Source organism: Callospermophilus lateralis, chromosome 19 (assembly GCF_048772815.1).
Source record: "Callospermophilus lateralis isolate mCalLat2 chromosome 19, mCalLat2.hap1, whole genome shotgun sequence".
In the NCBI taxonomy this organism is placed as follows: Eukaryota; Metazoa; Chordata; class Mammalia; order Rodentia; family Sciuridae; genus Callospermophilus; species Callospermophilus lateralis.
Genome location: NC_135323.1, coordinates 32,713,753 through 32,735,128, shown reverse-complemented (window position 1 = coordinate 32,735,128; position 21,376 = coordinate 32,713,753). Strand labels below are relative to the sequence as shown.

Here is a 21,376-nt window from a genome sequence, read left to right as displayed (position 1 = left end):
ATGCCACGTCCCACAGCCTGACACTTGATGTTACTATACTTTGGTCCACCTGGTGAGCGAAAGAAAGTCCCCTTTTTAAAAGGCCATAAACTCTTTCCCTTGTCTGCATTAAAGAGAAAAGCACATGTGTCTGAAAACATCCAAGTAGGGAAGAGAAAGAGAAAGGTGGTTTCCTGGTGGATTTACCCTCAGTCCTCAAGTTTGACGACTGTCCTCTTAACAACAGGGCAGGAGGAAGGTCCTGGCTGTGCCCTGGCCAGAGCTGTGCTCTCCACCCAGTCCCGGGCTCCAGCTGTCCCTCAACGGGATGCACTCATTCCCAGAGGGGAGCGTCCCTGCTCCTCTGGCGCCAGAAGGCTCAATCTCTGAGAGCTGGCCACTGGCCTCAGCCCAAAACCTCTGAGACCCTCCCTCGTGCTCACGGACCCTGGCTTCTCCTCCTTCAAAGTGCTCAGCACTCCCACCCCACAGGACACTGTTCCCTCAGCAGGAACTAGATGTAAATAAAGGACAAGGGCCTTAAATCAGCCCCCACGGCTTCCCCTGCACCAGGAAGAGCGCCTGCACCATTGGGGGCCGGCCAGGGTGGGACCGTGTTCTGCGGAGAGGCCTGTCCACGGTGGACCTGCCACCGCCTTCCCTCGGCCCCACAGCTCATCTGCACTGCACAGACACCTCGGCCCAGTGGGCCAATTAGCCGCGCAGACCAAGCATGAGGTAATGGGGCCACAGCTCGCAGCTTCGTTAGCTCCAAGTAACAGGCCCATCCGAGGATCATAAAAGCTGCAAGGCTCTGCCCTCCACCTGCGAAGGCTTCCCAGACTTACAAAATCTGAAAACGCCAGGGCTTTCCTTATGAAGTCTGCTTCCAAATTCTGTGTTTTCCCAAGTTGCCATTTAAATCACCTTTCACACATTAAGCAATAAGGTGGCTCTTAAATAAAAAAAAATGTCTTATTCGGCCAGGTGTGGTGGTGCATGCCTGTAATCCCAACTGCTCAGGAGGCTGAGGCAGGAGGATTTCAAATTCAAGGTCAGCCTGGGCAATTTAGCAAGATCCTGTTTAAAAATGAAACATAAGGGCTTGGGTTGTTTCAGGCTTCAGTGGCTGAGTAACCCAGAATTCAATCCCCAGTACCATTAAAAAATAATTAAATAAACATGAATAGTTATTGGAGACAACTCAATGTCCATCAACTGGTGAGTGGACAAAATATGGTATACCCATACGATGGAATATTATTTGGCCATAAAAAGGAACTAATTCATGCTACATAGATGAATCCCATTATGCCCAGTAATCACAAAAGATTACACACTTCATGACACTATTTATATGAAATTTCCAGAAAAGATGTATCTATAGAGAGAATATGTATCAGAGGTTGTCTGAGATGGAGTAAGAAAGGACAGAAAACGGGCAAGAAGAATGTGTACCCTTAAAAGGGGTGAACTTGACAGTTACATAAACTACAACTCCATGAAGCTTTAAAAAAATAAAGCTTTAAAAATCAGACAGCTTTTGACTGCTAAGGATTCACATCCTCATGCTTTGGGATGGCTACAGAGTTGTTTGCTTGCACGTTGGTTGTGGCTAACTAGCTCACACACAGAGAGCCAGATGTTTTGAGACGCAGGTCATTGCCACCCTTTGGGAATGCTGTTCAGGACCAGCGGAGAGTGTTATTGTTCTAGAGCTTTGTGCTCATGCAGCTGTCTGCAGCGGTCTCCACTCACAGGATGAAAATCGATGTGACCCATTAGGAGAAAGTGATAACCCACAAATTTGGAGATCAAACTGCTGAGGAGCAGCTGTCTTTCCAGCTATGACTAGGGAAGAAATCTAGCATGTTTTTCCAGCAAAAGTCCTTACTGCGTCCTTCTTTTTGTCTTTTGAACCCAGGAATGTTCTACCACTGAGCTGTACCCCCAGCCCTTTTAAAAAATTATTATTATTATTATTATTTTGAGAGAGAGAGAGAGAGAATTTTTTAATATTTATTGTTTAGTTTCCGGTGGACACAACATCTTTTATTTTATTTTTGTGTGGTGCTGAGGATCGAATCCAGTGCCCCGCGCATGCCAGGGGAGTGCATTACTGCTTGAGCCACATCCCCAGCCCCTTTAAAAATTATTTTGAGATTGGGTTCAATCCCCAGTACAGCAAAGGAAAAAAAAAAAGAGATCCTTCAGGTGCAGAGGTCCAGCTAGAAAGAAACAGGGGGGACTGTGCAGGTTCACATGGATCTGTTCCTAGTGATGTGGCCTGAGCCTGAGCAGCTCAGGGCAAGTGGTCAGTGAAGCACGGATACGCCTTTGGGCTGAGCCTCTCATAGAAGAATGTTCCGAGTCATGGGTGCACCTATGCGGTCCTGAGCTCCCTAAGAACCGACCAAGAGAACGAGTGTGATCATCCAAAAAGATAGGTATGAATTACCAGATGCAATCACATGCCCACAGCATTCTGTGTCACTGTTTTAAGAAACAGATTTCTGTGACACACTAGTCCCTACTCATTTAGACATCAAGGACTGTGCTCAGCTAAAGCCCAATACAGGCAAACAAAAAGGCCCCAGCACACTGATGGGAATGAGCAGGAAGTTCTGCTGCGGCTCACACCTCTTAGGTAAAGTTCTCAAGGCTTTCACGAAAATTATGTGTCGGAGTGATCCCAGCCAGTATATCATATAAAAATCTGGATTTTTTTCAATTACTTTTTTAATTGTGGAGGGAGAACCACATATAGGTATTCAGATTTCGCAGTCGTCTGATAAAAAAGTGACTTGAAGAAAAAAAAATAATGATCTGAACTCAATTCACAACCAGAAAATCTCTATTTTAAACATTAGACAAAAGTTTTACACTTTTTGTTGGTAGAATTCATAATCACTTTTCCTTGTAGTTTCAGTGCAGATGATCACACTGGGTTGGGGTCAGTGGTGCCAGGAAAACCCCTGGCTGGAAGCAGGCACCCCAGCCTTGGCAGCAGCCAGCCACCAGGCTCGCACCAGCGCCTAACCTGTGCTGGCCTGGGGAACCTACCCAGAGCTGGAGCAGCTTTCAGACTCTGAACTTCAGGGAGAGTAGTGTCTATGAAATTGAAACAAACACTGCTTCTTGAAATTCCAATTATGATAAGAGCTGTAACCATTTTTGCTTGGTTGATAGAGGCATATGTTTTTATTTGAAAGAACAGAAACATGATCGTTCCTGTTCTAAATTGTGGTACCAGGATGACTACCTCAGAATGTGACTTTAAATTCTAAAAGTAACACTGCAATCAGGATCTGAAAATGTTCTCTTTTCTGGTATTTGAGAGAGACATACACTGAACAAATGAATCAGGATGAGTACTAGAAAACACATGTATTTAAGTCTCATTCCACCAGCTCTGTAAAATCCTCCTCACATTTGGGCTGTTGAAGCAACCTGAAAAACTATAAATGCTGGGCTGGGGATGTAGTTCAGTTAGTAGAGTGCTTGCCTCGAAGGCAAAAGGCCCTGGGTTCAATCCCCAGCATCCCCAAAACCAACCCAACAAAAACTAAAAATGTAGCCAGATAGAGTGGTGCATGCCTGTAATCCCAGTGGCTCAGGAGACTGAGGCAAGAGGATTCCAAGTTCCAAGTCAATTTCAGCAATTTAGTGAGGCTCTAAGCAACTTAGTGAGAAGACCTGGTCTCAAAATAAAATAAATAAATAAAAAGGGCTGTGGAGGTGGCTCAGTGGTTCAATCCCTGGTACCAAAAAAATAAAAAATATATATGTATAAACACACACACACACACGTGCACACACACATTGAGCCTAGGAAAACATTGAGATAAATGAGGTGACAGCTCAGCCCTCAAAGTGTATAGTCGAATAGGAAGACAGGTGTGTGATAAATACCACAGCAATTCAGGTTGATGTGGGAAAAATAAGAAAAGCAAACATCTTTAATATTACTTGAATATCACTTAGAAATATGTAACCTTAATTATGTAAAAGGCATATATTAAAAACAAAAATTGATTTGATGCTGATTTAAAACAGCCGTCATTCTTGAAGTACCCTCCACCATTTGGTTAGGGGTTTTTACCTGCCTAGTTTTTGTTTTTAAAAAGTGCACCCTGCAATTTAAAAATCCATCCAAGCAATGGATTTGCAGGAGAGCCCAACTCATGCCTGGGGTTGCATTTGTTTAGAAAGCCCCAAAGTACTATATAGGACACTGGAACTTTATGAAACCAAAGTACATTGACTTCATACAGCAAATGCCATTTTTCTGTGAAGCTCACTAGTTCCTTCCTAACCCCATTCTTTTTTTTAAAAAAATTTAAAAATATTTTTATTTGTAGACAGACACAATACCTTTATTTTGTTTATTTAGCTTTTTATGTGGTGCTGGGGATTGAACCCAGGGCCTCACACATGCTAGACAAGTGCTCTACCGCTGAGCTAAAGCCTCAGCCCCCAACCCCATTCTTATATGGTAGTATCTAGAAGAATTCCAGTGAACTTCCACCTGAGAAGAGTCATTCTGCTCTACACTAAGATCACAGCCCCTGCAAGGTGAAAATTATTGTTCAAAAACCCCAAATAATTTAACGACAGTTCAAGATCTTTATATTTCTTAGATTCCAGTAAGGAGAATTAAAATTTCTAAAAAATATACTTGTTATCTCTCCTCTACTTCTTTTATATATCCAACTTTCCAAAGGCTTCTTACAAAATACCTAAAAAAACCTCTCTGAAACTCAATCTTCACATCTCTTAATTCTTTCCTCCTTTCTTCCAATATGAGAACAAACTCCCAAGAAATGAACTGGCAAAGGCAGGACAACTCTGGGCTGGGGCCAGGGGAGTGCAATCCATGACTCCAGGCAGGCGGAGGGGGAGGGGGAGGGGGAGGGCTGGCGGGGCTAAACTCTGGTAGCTGTGCCACCATTGGTGATGACCTCAGAAGGCCAGTCTGTGTTGGTCGGTTCTCCAGTGACCACAGGGCCTGGCACAGTTGTGGTGCTCCAGAAAACAGTTGCAGAAAGAATGAATGTTGGTGGCAAGCTCAGGACACACACAACAGGTGCTCATACCAGGGCCACTGTTGTTAGTACTGCTGTCTCAATCCCACATGCTAAGGAGCAGGTGATGGTTTTAGTCACAGCTGTGTGAGGGACACAGATCTTCAGTATTTATCCCACAAATATTTTTGAGTTCTTACTATGCACCAGCCCCATGAGGGAATTAAAAAACCCTGAAGGAGCATACAGCTCATTGAGAGAAAAACATGTGCCAATAATTTCAACACCACTCTTATCAAATATTTATTCAGCTCCACCTATGTGTCAGCCTTTTAGATACTGAGGAAGGCTGTAAATATAAACACGAAAATCAACGCTTGTATGACAGTTACAGTCCAGTAGACTCAAGCTACCAATAGGAACACTAACTAAACACCTACTATGTGTTGGACACTGTTTTAAAAGCTTTCATGCATTACCATGTTTAATCCTCATGAGTACGAACCTCGTGACTAGATACTATTATCATCCTTATTTACAGACAAGAAAACAGAAGCACAAGATCAAATGGAAGAGAATGACTTATCAACTACCCTCAAATCTAGGCTAACAGGGGATGGATTGGTCAGCTGGAGAAATCTTCTCAAAGAGCATTAACAGTCAGACCCAATACTCTAATAGAAACAAGGTTTCACATGTTTACATGCTTAGAGATAAACAGTGTACTGTCAAGACCTGGTTCATGTCCTGCACCTCAAGCTGTTCAGAGAATAACTGACCTAAATCTCTCTCTTTCTCTGTGGTGCTGGGGATAGAACTTAGGGCCTCATGAATGCCATGCAAATGTCTGGCCACTAAACAGCATCCTCAATCCAATCATCAAAGTCTTATATCATCGTCATTATCACGACACTTAAGGAATTATCAATATAATTTTCCTGATTTGTCATTTGAATTTCTGTAGCCAGAGTGGATTGGTTTATTACCTTAAGTCTTGAGTACCTGTATCTGACAGGCATGTGACGGCGATAGGGCCATCTTCTGTACCCCTAACCCCTCCCCATAACTTACACGGTCAGCTCTGCATTTACGATGGCTGGTGTTGGGCTGGTCATCGGTTCTGATCCCCTCTCCCCCTCTGTGCATCTATGCAGGTACTGTGCTCTAATCAGGTGGACTTCCTTGACAGGTTGTTATCACCAGTTTTATACCTTGGTAGGACACAGCTGCACCTTGAAGGTGATCAGCTGTTTGCAACAATAGGAATAAGCTTCTTAAAACATGTTTTAAGAATTGAAATCTGAATGGTTTGATTCTTTTGAGGTAGTTTTCTGTTGCATTTATAATCTCAGGTTAGTAAGTGTTAAAAAGTATTCCTGTATGTGAAAATTAGGAGAAAAACCATTAAAACTTTTTAACTTTAAAAGGTCAACTTGCAAACAGAGATAGAAAATGGTAATTTTACCTTAGTAAATGGACTATATAGCCCTTGCTGCTTCTTTTCAGTTAAGCATTGTAAAAGTGACCCTTCGACATTAAAAAATGTAAAGACTTCAGAAGGCAGAGCCTCCTTACTCCAGATCTCCCTCCTCCAGTTAACTTGCTGGCCACTGAGATTTTTAGTGAAGGAATTGTTTATTGCCTGGGGACTTTTTAACCTTCAAAGCACCATATAAACAGTTTAAGCAACAAAACACAGGAGGGCATCTTGACCCCTGCAGCTCTGTCCAAACCACTCAGCCTGGCAGGTTGCCTGAAAGGCATGGATCTCTGAGCAGTGAACATCTATTTCTCCCTGGTTTGGGAACTCATTCTAGTAACATTTTTCATTTATCTTTGAAAGAGAAAACAGCAACATTTTATCTCATATACATGAGCCTCACCTTTATCCACAAAGATTTGCAGCAACTGTTAGAGGTGGAACATAATCACTAACTTGATAAGTCAGAAAGAGACTCAAGGTCAGGAAAACATAAATAAAAGTATAAAACCAAGGCGGAGGAAAATAAGGACAGAAGGACATAGGTCCGAAGGGTCACAGAGCTGTAATTACTTGCTACACAGCCACAAGTTTTAAGTTTATGGGGAAATATGCCTAAAGCTGGTGGAATATCTCTGGCACTCTGGACAATGTCCCTATCTCAGCAGAGCTAAACATGTTTTACTGCTGTAAGTTCACGCACCTTCTGTGGGTTATTTAAAAAAGGAAGTAGTTTTAAAAGACCTACTTGACTGGTTGGGTTCGGGGAAAGGTGCGCTCTCCCATAATGCAGGCTACAGCATAATTTAGTGTGTATTTTCTGGAGGGCATTTTGCAACGATCCACCCTTTGACCCAGCCTCCCTCTTGGGGATTTAGCTTTCAGAAACATCATGGATTTGGGCAAAGCTTTACCTGCGGAAATGCCCACTGCAGTGCTTTACCAGCAAAGTCCTGGCAACAACCTATGTCCAACAACAGGGGCTCAATCAATAAATTATGATGAGAAACAGAGTACTGTGGAGTCATCAGAATGACGAAGCACCAAATACCGACTGGCGTGGAAATAAGTACTGAAAACTGGGGGTACACCTTAGTGGTGGAGTGGTCCCCAGTACCATAAACAACGAAAAGCCTCCAAGATGAAATATACACACAGATACATTTGAATCAACCGGGAAATGCTGAAAGGTATCATTTGGAGATTTCTCAAGTACATACAGCTACAATGTAACTGGAGAGAAATTAAAAATAACATTTGTTTTAGCCCTGAAATCTAACTAAACTGAAATCTTTTAAAAATACTAACCTATTGTGCCCCTAACAATAAAGTTCATATATTTCCAAGAAAAGTTACATAAAAAGAAAGGGAAAGGCTGGGTGTGGAGGCATATGCCTTTACTCCCAGTGACTTGGGAGGCTGAGGCAGGAGGATTCAAGTTTGAGGCTAGCCTCAGCAAGTTAGTGAGACCCTGTCTTAAAAGGAAAGGGGCTGGGGGTGTAGATCAGTGGTAGAGCAACAGAGTTCAATCTCGTGTGTGTGTGTGTGTGTGTGTGTGTGTGTGTGTGTGTGTGTGTAAGAGAGAGAGAGAGAGAGAGAGAGAGAGAGAGAGAGAGAGAGGGGCTTTCACTAATTCTCAATTAGCAAGAAAATTAATTAACTATAAGTGCTGCACTCCACCCAAGCATTCCAGTTTGTCTAAACAGGGCTTGTCTATATCCTCAACCTTCTTTCCATAATAAACTCTTTGATATGTGCAGCTATGATAGTTTTAGAACTGAATACACTGAGAGTCATGTTTTACCTTAGAGAATACCACTACAGCTGAACGGCCTCTTGGAGATCCAAACCCCTAGGTCATGATCCTGTCTCTGACATAAAGTGTCCCCTAAGGGGCTCCTGTTTAGGTTGTAGGCATCCTACAGAGAAACAGATAATCAGTCAGGGGCCTGGAGCAAACACTCTGGTCTTGAATTTTAAAATTTTATTTGCACATACCCATCAGAATGGCAAAAAATTAAAAGGACGGGCAATATCACTTGCCAGCAAGATGCACAGTAATAGGAACACTCATACACTGCTGGTGGGAATGTCAACTGGTGCTACCACTTTGGAAAACTGCCTGGCACTTTCTACTAAAGCTAAGTATTCAAATACTTTACATCAGCAAACTCACTCCTGAGTGTATGCCCAAGAGATATGAGGGTCTGACTATAACTGTAGTAGGAACATTCATAAAGCACTACTCCTAAGATCCGGAGTCTACAAACAATCCAAAATGCCTGTCAAGAGAAGAATGACTTGTGATTCATTCATATGGTAGAATGCCACTCAGCAACAAGAACCACAAAACCTGGGCAAGGGGACAAAATAAGCAAGGCCATCAGAGGTTAGGACAGTCCTGTGTTCAGCTTGTGGCAATTTAGTAAACTATATATACTTGAGCACACCTTTCTCTATGTATATTGTAGTTTAATAAAAAGTTTAAAAACAAAATATATTTGCATGGGTCAACAGGTTAAACTGTACATTTATAAAAATTTTTAATTTTTTTTTTTTTTTTTTTTTTTTGTACTAGGGATTGACCCCAGAAGTGCTTTACAGTGATTTTGAGACAGTGTCTCGCTAAGTTGCTCAGGGCCCCGCTTAGCTGCTGAGGCTGGCCGGGCTATTTTTTGCTGTTGGACTGCAGAATAAATGGCCACGCGGAATGAAGAAAACGAACTCGGGGCAATTCCGGGGACAATAGTTTTCCGTAATGTACAGGTTTTTATGAGGCTAGTGACTTCTGGAATAATGCCACAAATGTAAACTCAAAAGCCACCTGAAACCCAAGGAAGGTGTCACTTGTCCAGGTGGCCCCCTGGGTTTCACAATAAAGGATGCCGCACGGCAATGTTGTTGAATTCAAAAAAACCTCTTTCCCATCAGGAAAAAAAAATTACAGAAGAAAAAAATCTATTGTTTGCTTTGTACTTTCATTTTACCAAACAAAAAGCTAAGGCACTGGGCTGTTCAGAATACTTGCGCTACCTGGCACCCCCTCCTGCTGCTCCTAGCACATGGCTCTACTGTCCACTCTGTCAGTCCTCGGGAGCCAAGAGCAAGCCGCCTGGACTTCTGCAATCCCGCCTTATCTCAGCACACCTGAAGAAGGCAGGGGTGTGGGAAAAGATCAAGACACCCAGCAGTGGGTAGAGCTACAGTGATGAGCACACCTCAGAGGGGGGTCCCGAAAGGCATGAAAGTTTTACATGCCAGACGTGTATGTCGTTGTCTCACACTGGAAATCAACCTGACAGGTATTCAACAGACAAGGAAAACACATGCATAGATTGTTCCCTTTACCCAGCGAAAGAAAAGCACTTGTTTCTTAACAAAAGGCTTGTTCAAAACATGCCAAAGGTGAATTGTCAGAATGACAGAAAAATTCCAGTGACATCTTAGATTGCCAAATTATGAAAATATATTTGGGGAAAAAAAAAATCAATGTATTTGGTTTGTGCATTTGTTGATCACTAGAAACTACAAATTAAATTACTACTTGGAGACCAGTGTGGAAGCCGGTCATAGATTCTAGGCCTTAGTTTTTCATCTAAAAATGACAAATAAGTACACATAATTCACGTACGTCCACCTCAAGGGCGGATATATTCTTAGCAACAAGATGCTCTATGAACATGATCAAGGGTGGGAGCAGGGAGCGTGGCACAGGATTAGGTGTTTAATAAATTAAGTGTGTATTTACTCAACAAACATGCACACCTACTGTGCACCAGGAACGGTTTTAGGCATAAGGAAAACAATAAAACAAAGCTCCTTGCCTTGTCAAGCTCAGTCCAGTTGAAGAGGAAAGAGATGAAAAAACACAGAAAATATATCACTTAGGATACTGAGTAGAAAGTTTTATGGGAGGAAAGGTAAAGTTGAGGTTGAGAGCGCTGTCAGCAAATTTAAAGTTGTTTGAACAAGCCTCCTTGAGAAGGTGACATTGAGTCTTCTGTGTCCCTGTCCCTCCTTGTCATCTTCCTCCTGCCCTCAACTGTTTAGCAAGATTTGTGTAGGAGGACATCCCTAGATGACACCACACGGGGCCTCCATCAACTTCCTAAGACACGGACAGTTCTAACTTCTAGGAAGGTTGTGGCTACTCTTAATTAAAGGTTTGTTTGAACTTGACTTCTTCCTCTCCCACTAAAGCATGTACTCATCAGAAAACCATGTAAAATCACAAGCTTTTGAGGGAAATTATGGGCATACTATGGACTAAAGTGTGGGAAGGGGCGGGATCTTTGGGCAAACTCTTAATTGGCAACAGCAAGATTATTTGATATTTTGAGGCTTATTATCATGTCATTTGTTTATGAAGTTGTAAAATGCATGCCGTCCTGGGAGTTAGCATGGATTGCCAGTAATAATTTGTCTAAGTACATATTTTAGAAAACTCAGCAAATGTTTAAATATGTATTAAAGGATATTTGATGCTGCATATAGAGGACTACTTTATAAACCTCCCTTTTCTCTAAAGAATGCATTCCTTTATTTCAAAGAAATTTGAGTATTAAAAAAAAAAATCTCAGTTGCAGGTGGCTTTTGCAATCACACCTGGTTAGGCTGTGTTTCTATTAGTAAAATATTGCAGGTCGCTAGGTAACATAAAGGAAATCTGTTTTTATAAGAATGAGAGTCACCAATATTGTCAGTAGAATTTTGTCATACTATGCTTGCTTTTAGCCTTGATCACTGTGGGTGGGGCCTGGGGAAGAAAAACTCAATGAGGAGGAGGCAAAAGGCTTTTCAGGTTTCTAATCAGACCTGTGGATGTAAAACTTCACTGTGTATTCATCATAGCCAAACCAAGGGCTAGCAGCCTTTACTGCATGATTATGTAAACCTGTTTTCTGGTTCTGCAAATTCTTTCCCCATCACCTCAACATGAAAAAGCCTGATCCCAACATATTAATAAGGAAAAGGTGATTAAAATCAATCAATATTTAGTGAGTTTGGGGTGTGCTTTCAGGCACCTAGGAATAGAAAGCAATAAAGTAGTGGTCTCTGATCTTCAGTATATTATAACCTTTCAAAATCTGAAAATGACTTACACTGTTTTATGATTACAAATTTGGATAACCAAAACAATGAAATCCACACTTTTTCCTTCTGTCCCAGTTCCATGGGTATATGACTTGCCAAAATTGTTGACATTTGTGACTCTGTAATTCGCTTGAATACAACCCCTCTTAAGACTCCTGCAATCAGTCAGTCAGAAGGGAGAGAGAAGAGTTTACCCTGAATATCTGATTGCTTGTCTAAAGTTGATATTCTCATTTTGGACTGGAAAAACAGGCCTACGTTGGAGAACTTCAATATTCATGTGTTTTTGAACTCCAACGAATACTTAAAGAATCCACACATAATTTGTAGTGATCTGCATTTCAGTCACATACAATTTTTCCTTAACTATAATCAGAGTAGTGATGACTCCCCAATCTAAGAATGTTTTATTTACTCTCTGTCAGCACCCCACACCTCCTGCCTCGCCATCTTTGGGGTCATTTAAATGTTAACAATCTCAATACAAACATAAGAATTTAAGCCTCCAAATTTCTGGCATTTCTAGAAATTGCCTTCTATTAAGGAAATACACTAGCAGGAACAGTTTTTGGTCACAGTTCCTGACCCCCAAATGCTGTGTCAACAGTCTACTCTGTCTATCTATAAAGTAATATTTCACATGATACAGTATACACTTTATGTATTGCGATGAACAGAATCGATAATTTGGGGGCCTTCAATGGCTAGATTATGAAAATATTTTCATGCTGTTTTTAGACTCTTACCCAACAAAGGTCAATAAACTCCTCTGATTACAGGAACTCACTCAGTCCTTGCAAATTTAAAGACTCAGTTTTAAGATTAAAAGAAATCTACAAAATGAGCAAAGCCATGTACACATGGCTACAAATGAATTCAGAGAACTTCAAAGTCTCAAGGGTGTAAGGAGCCTAAGCAGAATTAAAACAAAAGTTGTTTTGTATTCTATTAATAGCAGATGATTAAACGCATATCTTATTTCAACTGGAATTCATTTATTAGGACTTAAACTTACTAAACTGGCCACTAATCCCATGTCTTGCTTCTGGGAAAATTCTCTCTCGCACAACATGCAAGAGACAGACCATCCAGCGCTCCTTAAAGTTATGTCAATTTTATTAACTCCTCGGTGCTGCGATAACCTGACAAAACCATGAAGGTATGAAAGCCAAGTTCAACCTAAAGCTGCGTAGGAAAGGTGCAAGGGGGAGGGCGTTTCAAGGCTTCCCAGAGCAAACTCGCCACCGAACCAGAAAATTCCCCGAGCCTCCTGCGAGGCTCCGGCGGGGAGCCCGGCTCACCTGGCGATGGCTAATTACAGGGGAGCTCCCCCCCACATTCCTGTGCGCTTTCTTTTCTCGGAGGAAACTCGAGCTGATCTCTCCGGCCTCGGAGGGCTGCAGCCCAGCCAGGCCAGCGCGGTCACTGATTGCAAGGAGAAGCTGGGAGGGGCACGGGGCCCAGAGCCCGCTCGGCCTCTCCCCGCCTTCCCCAGCTTCCCCCAAACACGTCGGCTGTGAAACGTGGGGCTCGCTGGGCGTCTCCGGCTCGGGCAGGGGAGGGCCTTCCCGCGAAAGTCCCCCTCCTTACCCCGAAGGTGAAAATCCCGACCTTTCCCTGGGGACAATTAATTGCCCGCTGCCGGCGGGGCTCCCCTTCCCGGCCTCGAACCCCGAACTCCGGTTTCCCCCGGAGTCCCAGGGCCTCCCAGCCTCCCGCCCTCGGCCTCGAACCCCTGCGCCCGGGGCCTCCGCACCCGGGACCTGGAGAACCGCCCCCCTCCCCCAGGGACCGGGGCCTCCAACCCCGCGCCCGGCGCCCCAGGCTCACCCGGTAGGTGTTCTCGGTGAGCCGGTTCACCTCCTCGGGCCCCCGCGACATGGCTGCAGCCTCCGGACGGGCGAGCGAGCGCGGGAGGACGCGGCGGGGCCTCGTGGCCGCCCGACCCGGGGCGGCAGGAGCAGCGGGGCGCGATCGAGGACCCCCGAGGGTCGGCTGCGGCCACAGCCGTCGGCCCAAGAGTGCTCGCCCGGGTCCCCACTGACAAAATGTCAAAAGTTGCGGCACCGCCGCGCGCGGGGAGCGGAGGAGCAGCGGCCAGACGCGGCCGGGGCAGGCGGGGCGGGCCGGGTGGCCCCACCTGAGGCCGCGGAGCGGGCGGGGCCGCGGGGCCGGTGGGCGGGGCGGCCCCACCTGGGGCAGCTTGGAGGGCGTGGCCTGGCAGGCGATGGGCGGGCCCAAGGTGGGGTGGGTGAGAGTGGGCGGGCCAGCCTCCGCGGAGGCCAATGAGATTGCGCCGGGTGGGCGGGGCCGAGCCGCGGAATGGGCGGGGCCAAAGCAGGATGGGGTGGAGTAGGCGTGGCGGCCCCACCTGAGGCGGGCGGGGCGGCCACCGCGCGCCCCCTCGCGGCCCTCCCAGGGCTCCTGGCGACCAGGGGACTTGTAAAAAGTCTGCTGCTGCGTCGCTGTTGTGCTACGGGACCTGGACCGAGGACATTCGGGTCTCTGTGGTCCTAAATAAAGCCCTTGTGTGCACCACACGGAGCTGGGACTGGAGGTCCGAGGCCCGCGTCCTCCGCGAGCTCTTCCCCTAAGCTCTGTCTTTTGGTAACGCAGGAAGGGGGCACCCGCATCCCCCAGGCGCAAGGATTTTCCTGATGGTTGCCTCCCCGCCCACCCCTTCGCTGACCTAAAGACTGGAGGGCATGACCCTCTTAGGTGGAGGAAGGGGGACTTCCACCTGTAATTTGGGAAGCTCCTGGAATATAAAAAAATGATTAAGTGCCCAGAACTGGTAGCTGAAATGGCAGTACGTGTTTAACCTTTACGTTAAGCTCGACCTTTAACTCATTGGAGCTGTGCTTATCAAAAGATCTTTATGGGATTTAGAAACCATGGTAAGCTGAGTTTTAGGGAAGCCTGTCTTCCTTTGTCTCCCAGGTGGGGCCCCTCAGGCTCCTTGTTCTGTCTACTCCTGGGCCGAGCCCTGCCCAGGGGTGAGGCAGATGTCATCTCTGGGCCTCTCCCAGAGTGTGCACCTAATGTCGGGGTGACCCAGACCCTGAGGGTGCAGAACAGCCGTTTTACAGTAGGAGCCACTGCTTAGCATCTGACTCTTCCACCAAGCACAGACAAGAGATCTGATTCTGATTTTTTTTTTTTGGGGGGGGGGCGTGTACTGGGGATTTACTCAGGGGCACTCGGCCACTAAGCCACATCTCCAGCCCTATTTTGTATTTTATTTAGAGACAGAATCTCACCGAGTTGCTAAGCGCCTTGTTTTTTTGCTGAAACTGGCTTTGAACTCCCGATCCTTCTGCCTCCACCTCCAAGACAATGGGATTACAGGTGTGTGCCACCGCACCTGGCTTAGTCTGATTTTTTAAAAACCATATTCCACTGCATAATTGTCACAGATTTTATGCCAATTTGTTGTTGTTGTAAAAAAGAGGGGTGCGACCATTATTTGAAGCTGTTTTTTTTTTTTTTTAATCTTGCTGGTGTACTTTAAAATAATTAATTACTAAACTGTCTTTGGTACAAGGTTAGTATGCATGGAATATTCGTGAATATACTTTAATGTAGTGGCAATGATTATGCAGTGAAATACTGAACTTCTATGTAGGTACATTGCATCACTTATAACTTCTATACTGCTCCTGGGATCTGAGATGTAGCTCAATGGGAGAGCACCTGCCTAGCATGCACCAGGTCTGGGTTCAGCTCCCCAATACAGGGTGGGGGGTGGGATTTAAACTGCTCCTGGGATAAAGTTCACTAGGAAATCTCACAATGAAGGCACTGTGTGACTGGGATGGGAAACCCGAAAGTATGAGATGTCTCTGGACTTAGAACAGACACATCCACTTGGACTCTGGGGCAGTCTTATCAGGTTTTGCAAGCTATAAAATATATCACGCTTGGGAACCAAACAGTTATATATTCTTGGATGTTGGGGGTAAATAACACATCGTCCTGGATTTCAGGCAAAGGAAGCAGCTACCCCCTTCCTTAATAGGTATCCAGTATTTGGCTAGTAATTTTTCCAACTAGGCCTCCTTTGCTGTATGTGGGATATGTTTATGGCCTTATAATTACCACCATTACATATTAGGCTCTTAGAGTATGTCAGTTTTTATTTAAATGTGAAAATCACCACCTTAACTTTGCAGATCACCTTTTGTCTTAGAACTTGCTTCTGAGCCTTCCTTCTGATGAAGTCATTCTCCTCTAGGTTGCCAGGCAGTCATCCAGGGAGCTGGAGAGAGAGCAGAGGCTTAACCTTTAACCCCCCACAGCCCAGCTGTGTGAGTCAGAGCTGGAGGAGACAGGGACTAACAAGCCACCATAAAGCCTCGAGTATCTCAGATAGCCCAATTTAATTGCGGAGGTTGGAATTTGATGGAAGGACCAGGTTATTAAGTGTATGCAAATATTCCAACAGATGTTTGGTCATATTTAACATGCCTTTCTGGAAATAATTTCCTAGGAAATAATTTCCTATGATCATCCTGCTCCTTCAGAAGTCTTTGAGAATTATTGGATTTTTCTGGAGGGTGAGGGAGTACTGGGGATTGAACTCAGGGGCACTCGACCACTGAGCCATATCCCCAGCCCTGTTTTTTATTTTATTTAGAGATAGGATCTCACTGAGTTGCTTAGCACCTTGCTTTAGCTGAGGCTGGCTTTGAACTTTCGATTCCTCCTGCCTCAGCCTCCCAAGCCACTGGAATTATAGGTGTGTGCCACGGTGCCCGGCGAGAATCATCAGTTTTTAATCTGTCCTGGCATATATAGTATATCTCAGCCCCCGCTCAGGGCTCTCTGTCCTTAGATTCTTGGGAGTTCTTTATTGAAGAAAAACAACAGCAACAACAAAAAATGAGTATTGATTATCCAATACTCTGTGCCAGGCACTCTTTTGGGGGTTGTTTGGGTGCAGAAGGAACCAGGTTTACCTCATCCTTTAATGCAGGAGGCAAAATTGAAGGAGGATTAAAATGAAAGCTGTAATAGAGGTATGGTCAATCCTGCTGTATGTAAAAATATAGGTGTGCCCTCCAGGCCATTTAAATTAATTTCTTCACCTATGTTTGTTGATTGCATGTAAACCTGGGAACCCATAGTCTTAGTTGTTCTTGGACTATGTGATGGTCAAAGTGAAGGAAAATGAATCAATGTAACGGAATGACTCAGGAAAAAAATGGAGAAAAGTCACCATTGTGGTGTCATTCAATAGCTTAGTATGTGCTAAGAAAGCGCACACACACACACACACACACACACATACACACACACAGCTAGGAAGAGGAACTGGTCCAGTCTCTTAGCATCTCAGCATAACACCTCCTGAGGGACAAACAGCCACCCCCTCCTCTTTTAGCTCCTGCTTCAGTTGAAATAATCTAATGTCCTGTTTTATGTTAACACGGTTTGCAAAGTGCAATTGCAAATAACCATGTCAATAACATCTTGGTAACCACAATCAAAACAAGCTCTTGTTTAGGGATCTGTGTCTTCTGAACTTGGTATGCAGCTGCTGAGGGGCTCTCTGCCTCCCGTGAGTGCTCCCAGCTGTCCTGGAGTATCCTATCAGGTTTTGTGACAAAAGAAGTTCCTGTTGAGAACAGAAGTTTGGAGAAAGTTCCCATAAAGATTCCAAGAGACAGGATGGGGCTTACAGTTTTCTCATTCTTGAAAAGCCATTGACACACCAAGCTTCTGCTGTAGAGCTTCTCCCTAGCTGTTTCCTCTGCCTGGATGGAATGTTCTCTACCCTGCCCTCAGCCCTCTGGCTCTTTCCTGTTATTTGGATTCCAGAGAGGCCTTCCCTGACCACTCAACCTGAATAGTACTTTAGACGTCCCTATTGGGACATCCTATTTTAATTCTAATAGTGCTTACCACTGGCTGTGGCAGGTTGGGTGATAATTCCCGGGAGATGTCTGTGTCCTAATCTTCAGGATCTGTGAACATCAGTTATCTCACATAGCAAAAGAGACTACAGATGTTAGGGATTTTGAAAGAGGTAGATGGTCCTGGATTAGCTGATGGGTCTGATAGAGTCACAAAGGTCATTCTGAAAAAAACACAGGAAGGGCCAAAGGAGCAGGTGATATCAATGGCAGAAGATGGAGAAAAGGGCCCAAAACCAAGGAACACAGGTAGCCACAGCTACTCAAAGCTGAAAAAGGCAAGAAAATGAACTCTCCCTTCAGAACTTCTGGAAGGAACCAGCCCTGCCAACACATGGGTCCTCTCACCTACAGCTGTAAGTGTTGTTTTAAGTTATAAGTTGCCACTAAGTTTGTGGTAATTTGTTATAGCATCAATGAGAAACCAATACAGTCATCCCTCATGTGAATGGCAGATTGGCTGCAGGACTCCTCTTTGATACCCAAATCCACAGATGCTCAAGTGCCTTACATAAAATGGTGTTGAGTTTGCATGTAACCTGTGCATATCCCCCAGCACATTTGCATCATCTCTAGATGATTCATACTTAATTAATTCATACATTGGTTAGGGAATAATAAGAAAAAAGCTGAACATGTTCGGTCTTTTTTTAAAATATATTTTTTATTTGTAGATGGACACAATATCTTTATTTTATTTGTTTATTTTTTGTGGTGCTGGGGATTGAACCTAGTGCCTCATGCATGCTAGGCAAGCGCTGTACCACTGAGCCACAACCCGGCCCCTGAACATGTTCAGTCTTGACAGTGTTTTGGAGGGTTGGGTAGAGACTGGGGATTGAACTCAGGGCACTAACCACTGAGCAACACCCCCAGTGCTGTTTTCTATTTTATTTAGAGACAGAGTCTCACTGAGTTGCTTAGTGCCTCCTGTTGCTGAGGATGGCTTTGAAGTCGTGATCCTCCTGCCTCAGCCTCCCGAGCTGCTGGGATTACAGGTGTGCATCACTGTGTCTAACACAGATTTTTCCGAATATTTTCAACCTGTGTTTGGTTGAGTCCACAACAGGAACCTGCTGACATGGAGGACCAACTGTACGCTAGCTCATCTTTTTCCTGTTCATTGCTGTCTTCCTCCTCCACCCCACCATTAGATGACAAGCGCCATGAGGGCAAGGATGATTTCTGTCTTGTCCGTTGTAGCTTGCTCAAGGCCTAGCATATAGTAGGTGCTCAAGAATTGTTGAAAGAATCCCATCCCATTCCCATCTGGGTTATACATTATTTCTCCATCTGTTCTTGCCAGGCACTCCAAAGAACTCACCATGGGGTGGGGTAAAAATTCAGACTCTGTCCCTGGCCTGTGACACAATCTTAGGATATTAATTTTTTCTGCTCAAGACCCCAATTAAGCTGGGTGTGGTGGTGCACACCTGTAGTCCCAGTGGCTCAGGAGGCTGAGGCAGGAGGATCTTGAGTTCAAAGTCAGCTTCAGCAACTTGGCGAGACCCTGTCTCTAAATAAAATAGAAAAAGGACTGGGGATGTGGCTCAGTGGCGAAGCACCCCTGGGTTTAATCCCCAGTGCCCAAACAATCAAAACCAAAACCCCAAAACAAAAAAAGACCCCAGTGAAGGTAGGCTCCCTTGGCATCCCCCTAGCCCATTAAGAATTTTCTAGTCATTTCAGCTTCCTGAATGAAAGAGTCTTAGTGTCTACTTTCCATTTTGCACGGAGGGTGAGTCTCCATACTGGTGAAACACAGGACATTGCAGCCACCTGGCTATTTGGGCCCATTTCTAGCTCCTATATTCCCACCCCACTCCCAAGGGCTCTCCTGTGCTGTTTGCTTGGCTTTCTTTCCTTTGTGTTTTTGATGTCTTTTTTTTTTTTTTTCTTGCAAACTCAGCTATGTAATGAAACAGTTTTGATAGATTTTATCTGTCATTTTTAATCTTTGTCACTAGAGGAATTCTAGATTGTCTAGTGGGCCAGAAACATGAAAAGAACCTTTGTTGTTTCCCTTTGAGGCTGTGTGTGGAGTGGCAAGTTCTGGACAGGAGGTCAGGGATCGGGTTTCAGTTTATCTCTATCAGTTGTGGTATGAGGGGACACTTTTTTTTTTTTTTTTCTCCACTTCTTGGTCTAGGATTCTTTTTGCCTCTGGAATAGAGTTGTTGTTCTTCAAGTTACTTTTAGTCCTAAAGTTCTCCCTCTCTCCCTCCCTTTAAACTTCTGCGCACAGATCTGATTGTGAAATCTTTTTCTCTTAGTGTCGGTTGGCTTCTGGGAGTGGGGGGGCATTATTTGCCCAAGGCCAAGATAACCAGAACATTCTTTACTTTTCCAAGGGCAGAAAAGGAAAGCCACGGATCTGTTGTCCTGAAAGTTCCTCATTGAGTTGGCCTTGAGGGGACATGGCCTAGCTGGATTTGTGGAAGTGGATCTTCCTGGCCTCTCCTCCTTGGCCTTGTCTTCATCACCAACCTCCCCACCCCGCCATGGGAAGGCATCAGCAGAGAAAGTTCTAGACTTTCCTTCGCCAAGCAAATTTGGGTTTTGCATTTACCAAATGCCAAACATCTACCGCTCCTGTCGATTTCCACGTCTCTGGACTCAAATCCTTGCATATGTACTCAGTATTTTTCCTTGATAAACTCAGTAAGTTCTGGAACAATTTTACCTTCCACTGGGACTTTTTCTGAAAGAGAAGACTTGGAAAACGATGCTCTGAAGTACTTTTGCAGAAATCTATGGAGACAGACAAAAGCTCATTCCCTCTCTCTGTCTCTGTCTCTGTCTCTGTCTGTCTCTCTCTTTTCCCCAGGTCTCTGTGTAGCTCAGGGTGGTCTTGAACTCCTGGGTTCAATCAGTCTTCCTGCCTCACCCTCCTGAGTAGCTGGGATCACAGGTGAAAGCCACCACACCAAAAGGCTGGGGTTACTAAGGAGTTTTCCCCAATGAGAACACCAGGAGAGGTTAAGGGGGTGGAATACCATGGACCGATCTTTTCACTAGGGTGATCTGTCTTTTAACATTTAGTTCTTTTTCCAAGAGAGCAAAGGTCATGACACGACACAGGATGCCTCAGTTGATCCTTTTTGTCTACACCCACCTTATCACACTCATATTTATGTTCTTGTGCCAGATGCCATCTCACCACACCAGCCTCTTTCACCTTGGACCCTGGCATTTCTAGTGAATTTGTTTCCCCAAACAACTCAGACCTTTTTGCGACCCACCACTCTGAGCATCACAGTCCCTCGGTTCTCACTTCAAATTCCTAGGGATCTATGGAGTGCAATAAACAAGACAATGCTCAAAGGGGATGTATTAGCCCCACGTATCTTAAAATTCAGCATAAAATGAAATTTTCCATTAGGGCAAATGCATGCAATTATAAATAATTAAGCAAAACCTTGAGTAGTAATTTATGTGTTTCTTTTCAAATGTCCCCAACATATTGACATTGACGGAGAAGTGCAAGGATTAAGAATCAATGGAAACTCTGCTGAGTATAAACAGCAGACCTCGCCAATCCACATCCCATCAGTATCTGAGCAGTATAAAAGTTATAGCAGGAGTTTGGCCATGATGTCAGGAAGCACTGTGGACTCAGAAATAGGAGCCATAAATTCACTGTCCAAAGAGCTTCACTATTTTCATATTCAGCAGTAAGATGCATCCTATGCATTATTTTTTTTTTGTATTTAGGGATATTTAAAGTTTGTAAATGCTGTAGCATTGGAAAGATCATAGTAAGCATATAAAAGCTGATGTGCAAATCCTTTTTTCTACTATAGGAGATGGTGAGCTAGGGGGAAAAATGTGATTTTCTGGTCTCTTTGAAGTTAGGAGTGGAAAAATAGACACATTCTGGCCAA

The 21,376-nt window shown here is 44.4% G+C and overlaps 1 protein-coding gene and 1 non-coding gene across 2 annotated transcripts in view; one reads left to right on the top strand and one right to left on the bottom strand.

Annotated features, from left to right (window-relative positions):
* Positions 1-13,701, bottom strand: part of Baiap2l1 (BAR/IMD domain containing adaptor protein 2 like 1) — an 88,098-nt gene extending 74,397 nt beyond the window's left edge. Inside the window, exon 1 of the mRNA XM_076840337.1 lies at positions 13,408-13,701. Coding sequence (XP_076696452.1) covers positions 13,408-13,458 — 51 coding nt within the window. The 5' untranslated portion in view covers positions 13,459-13,701. The remainder of the gene's footprint in view (positions 1-13,407) is intronic.
* Trnas-cga (transfer RNA serine (anticodon CGA)) lies at positions 3,454-3,526 on the top strand. The gene has a single exon. It is a non-coding gene; the product is annotated as a tRNA-Ser (tRNA).
* Positions 13,702-21,376: the final 7,675 nt, after the last annotated feature.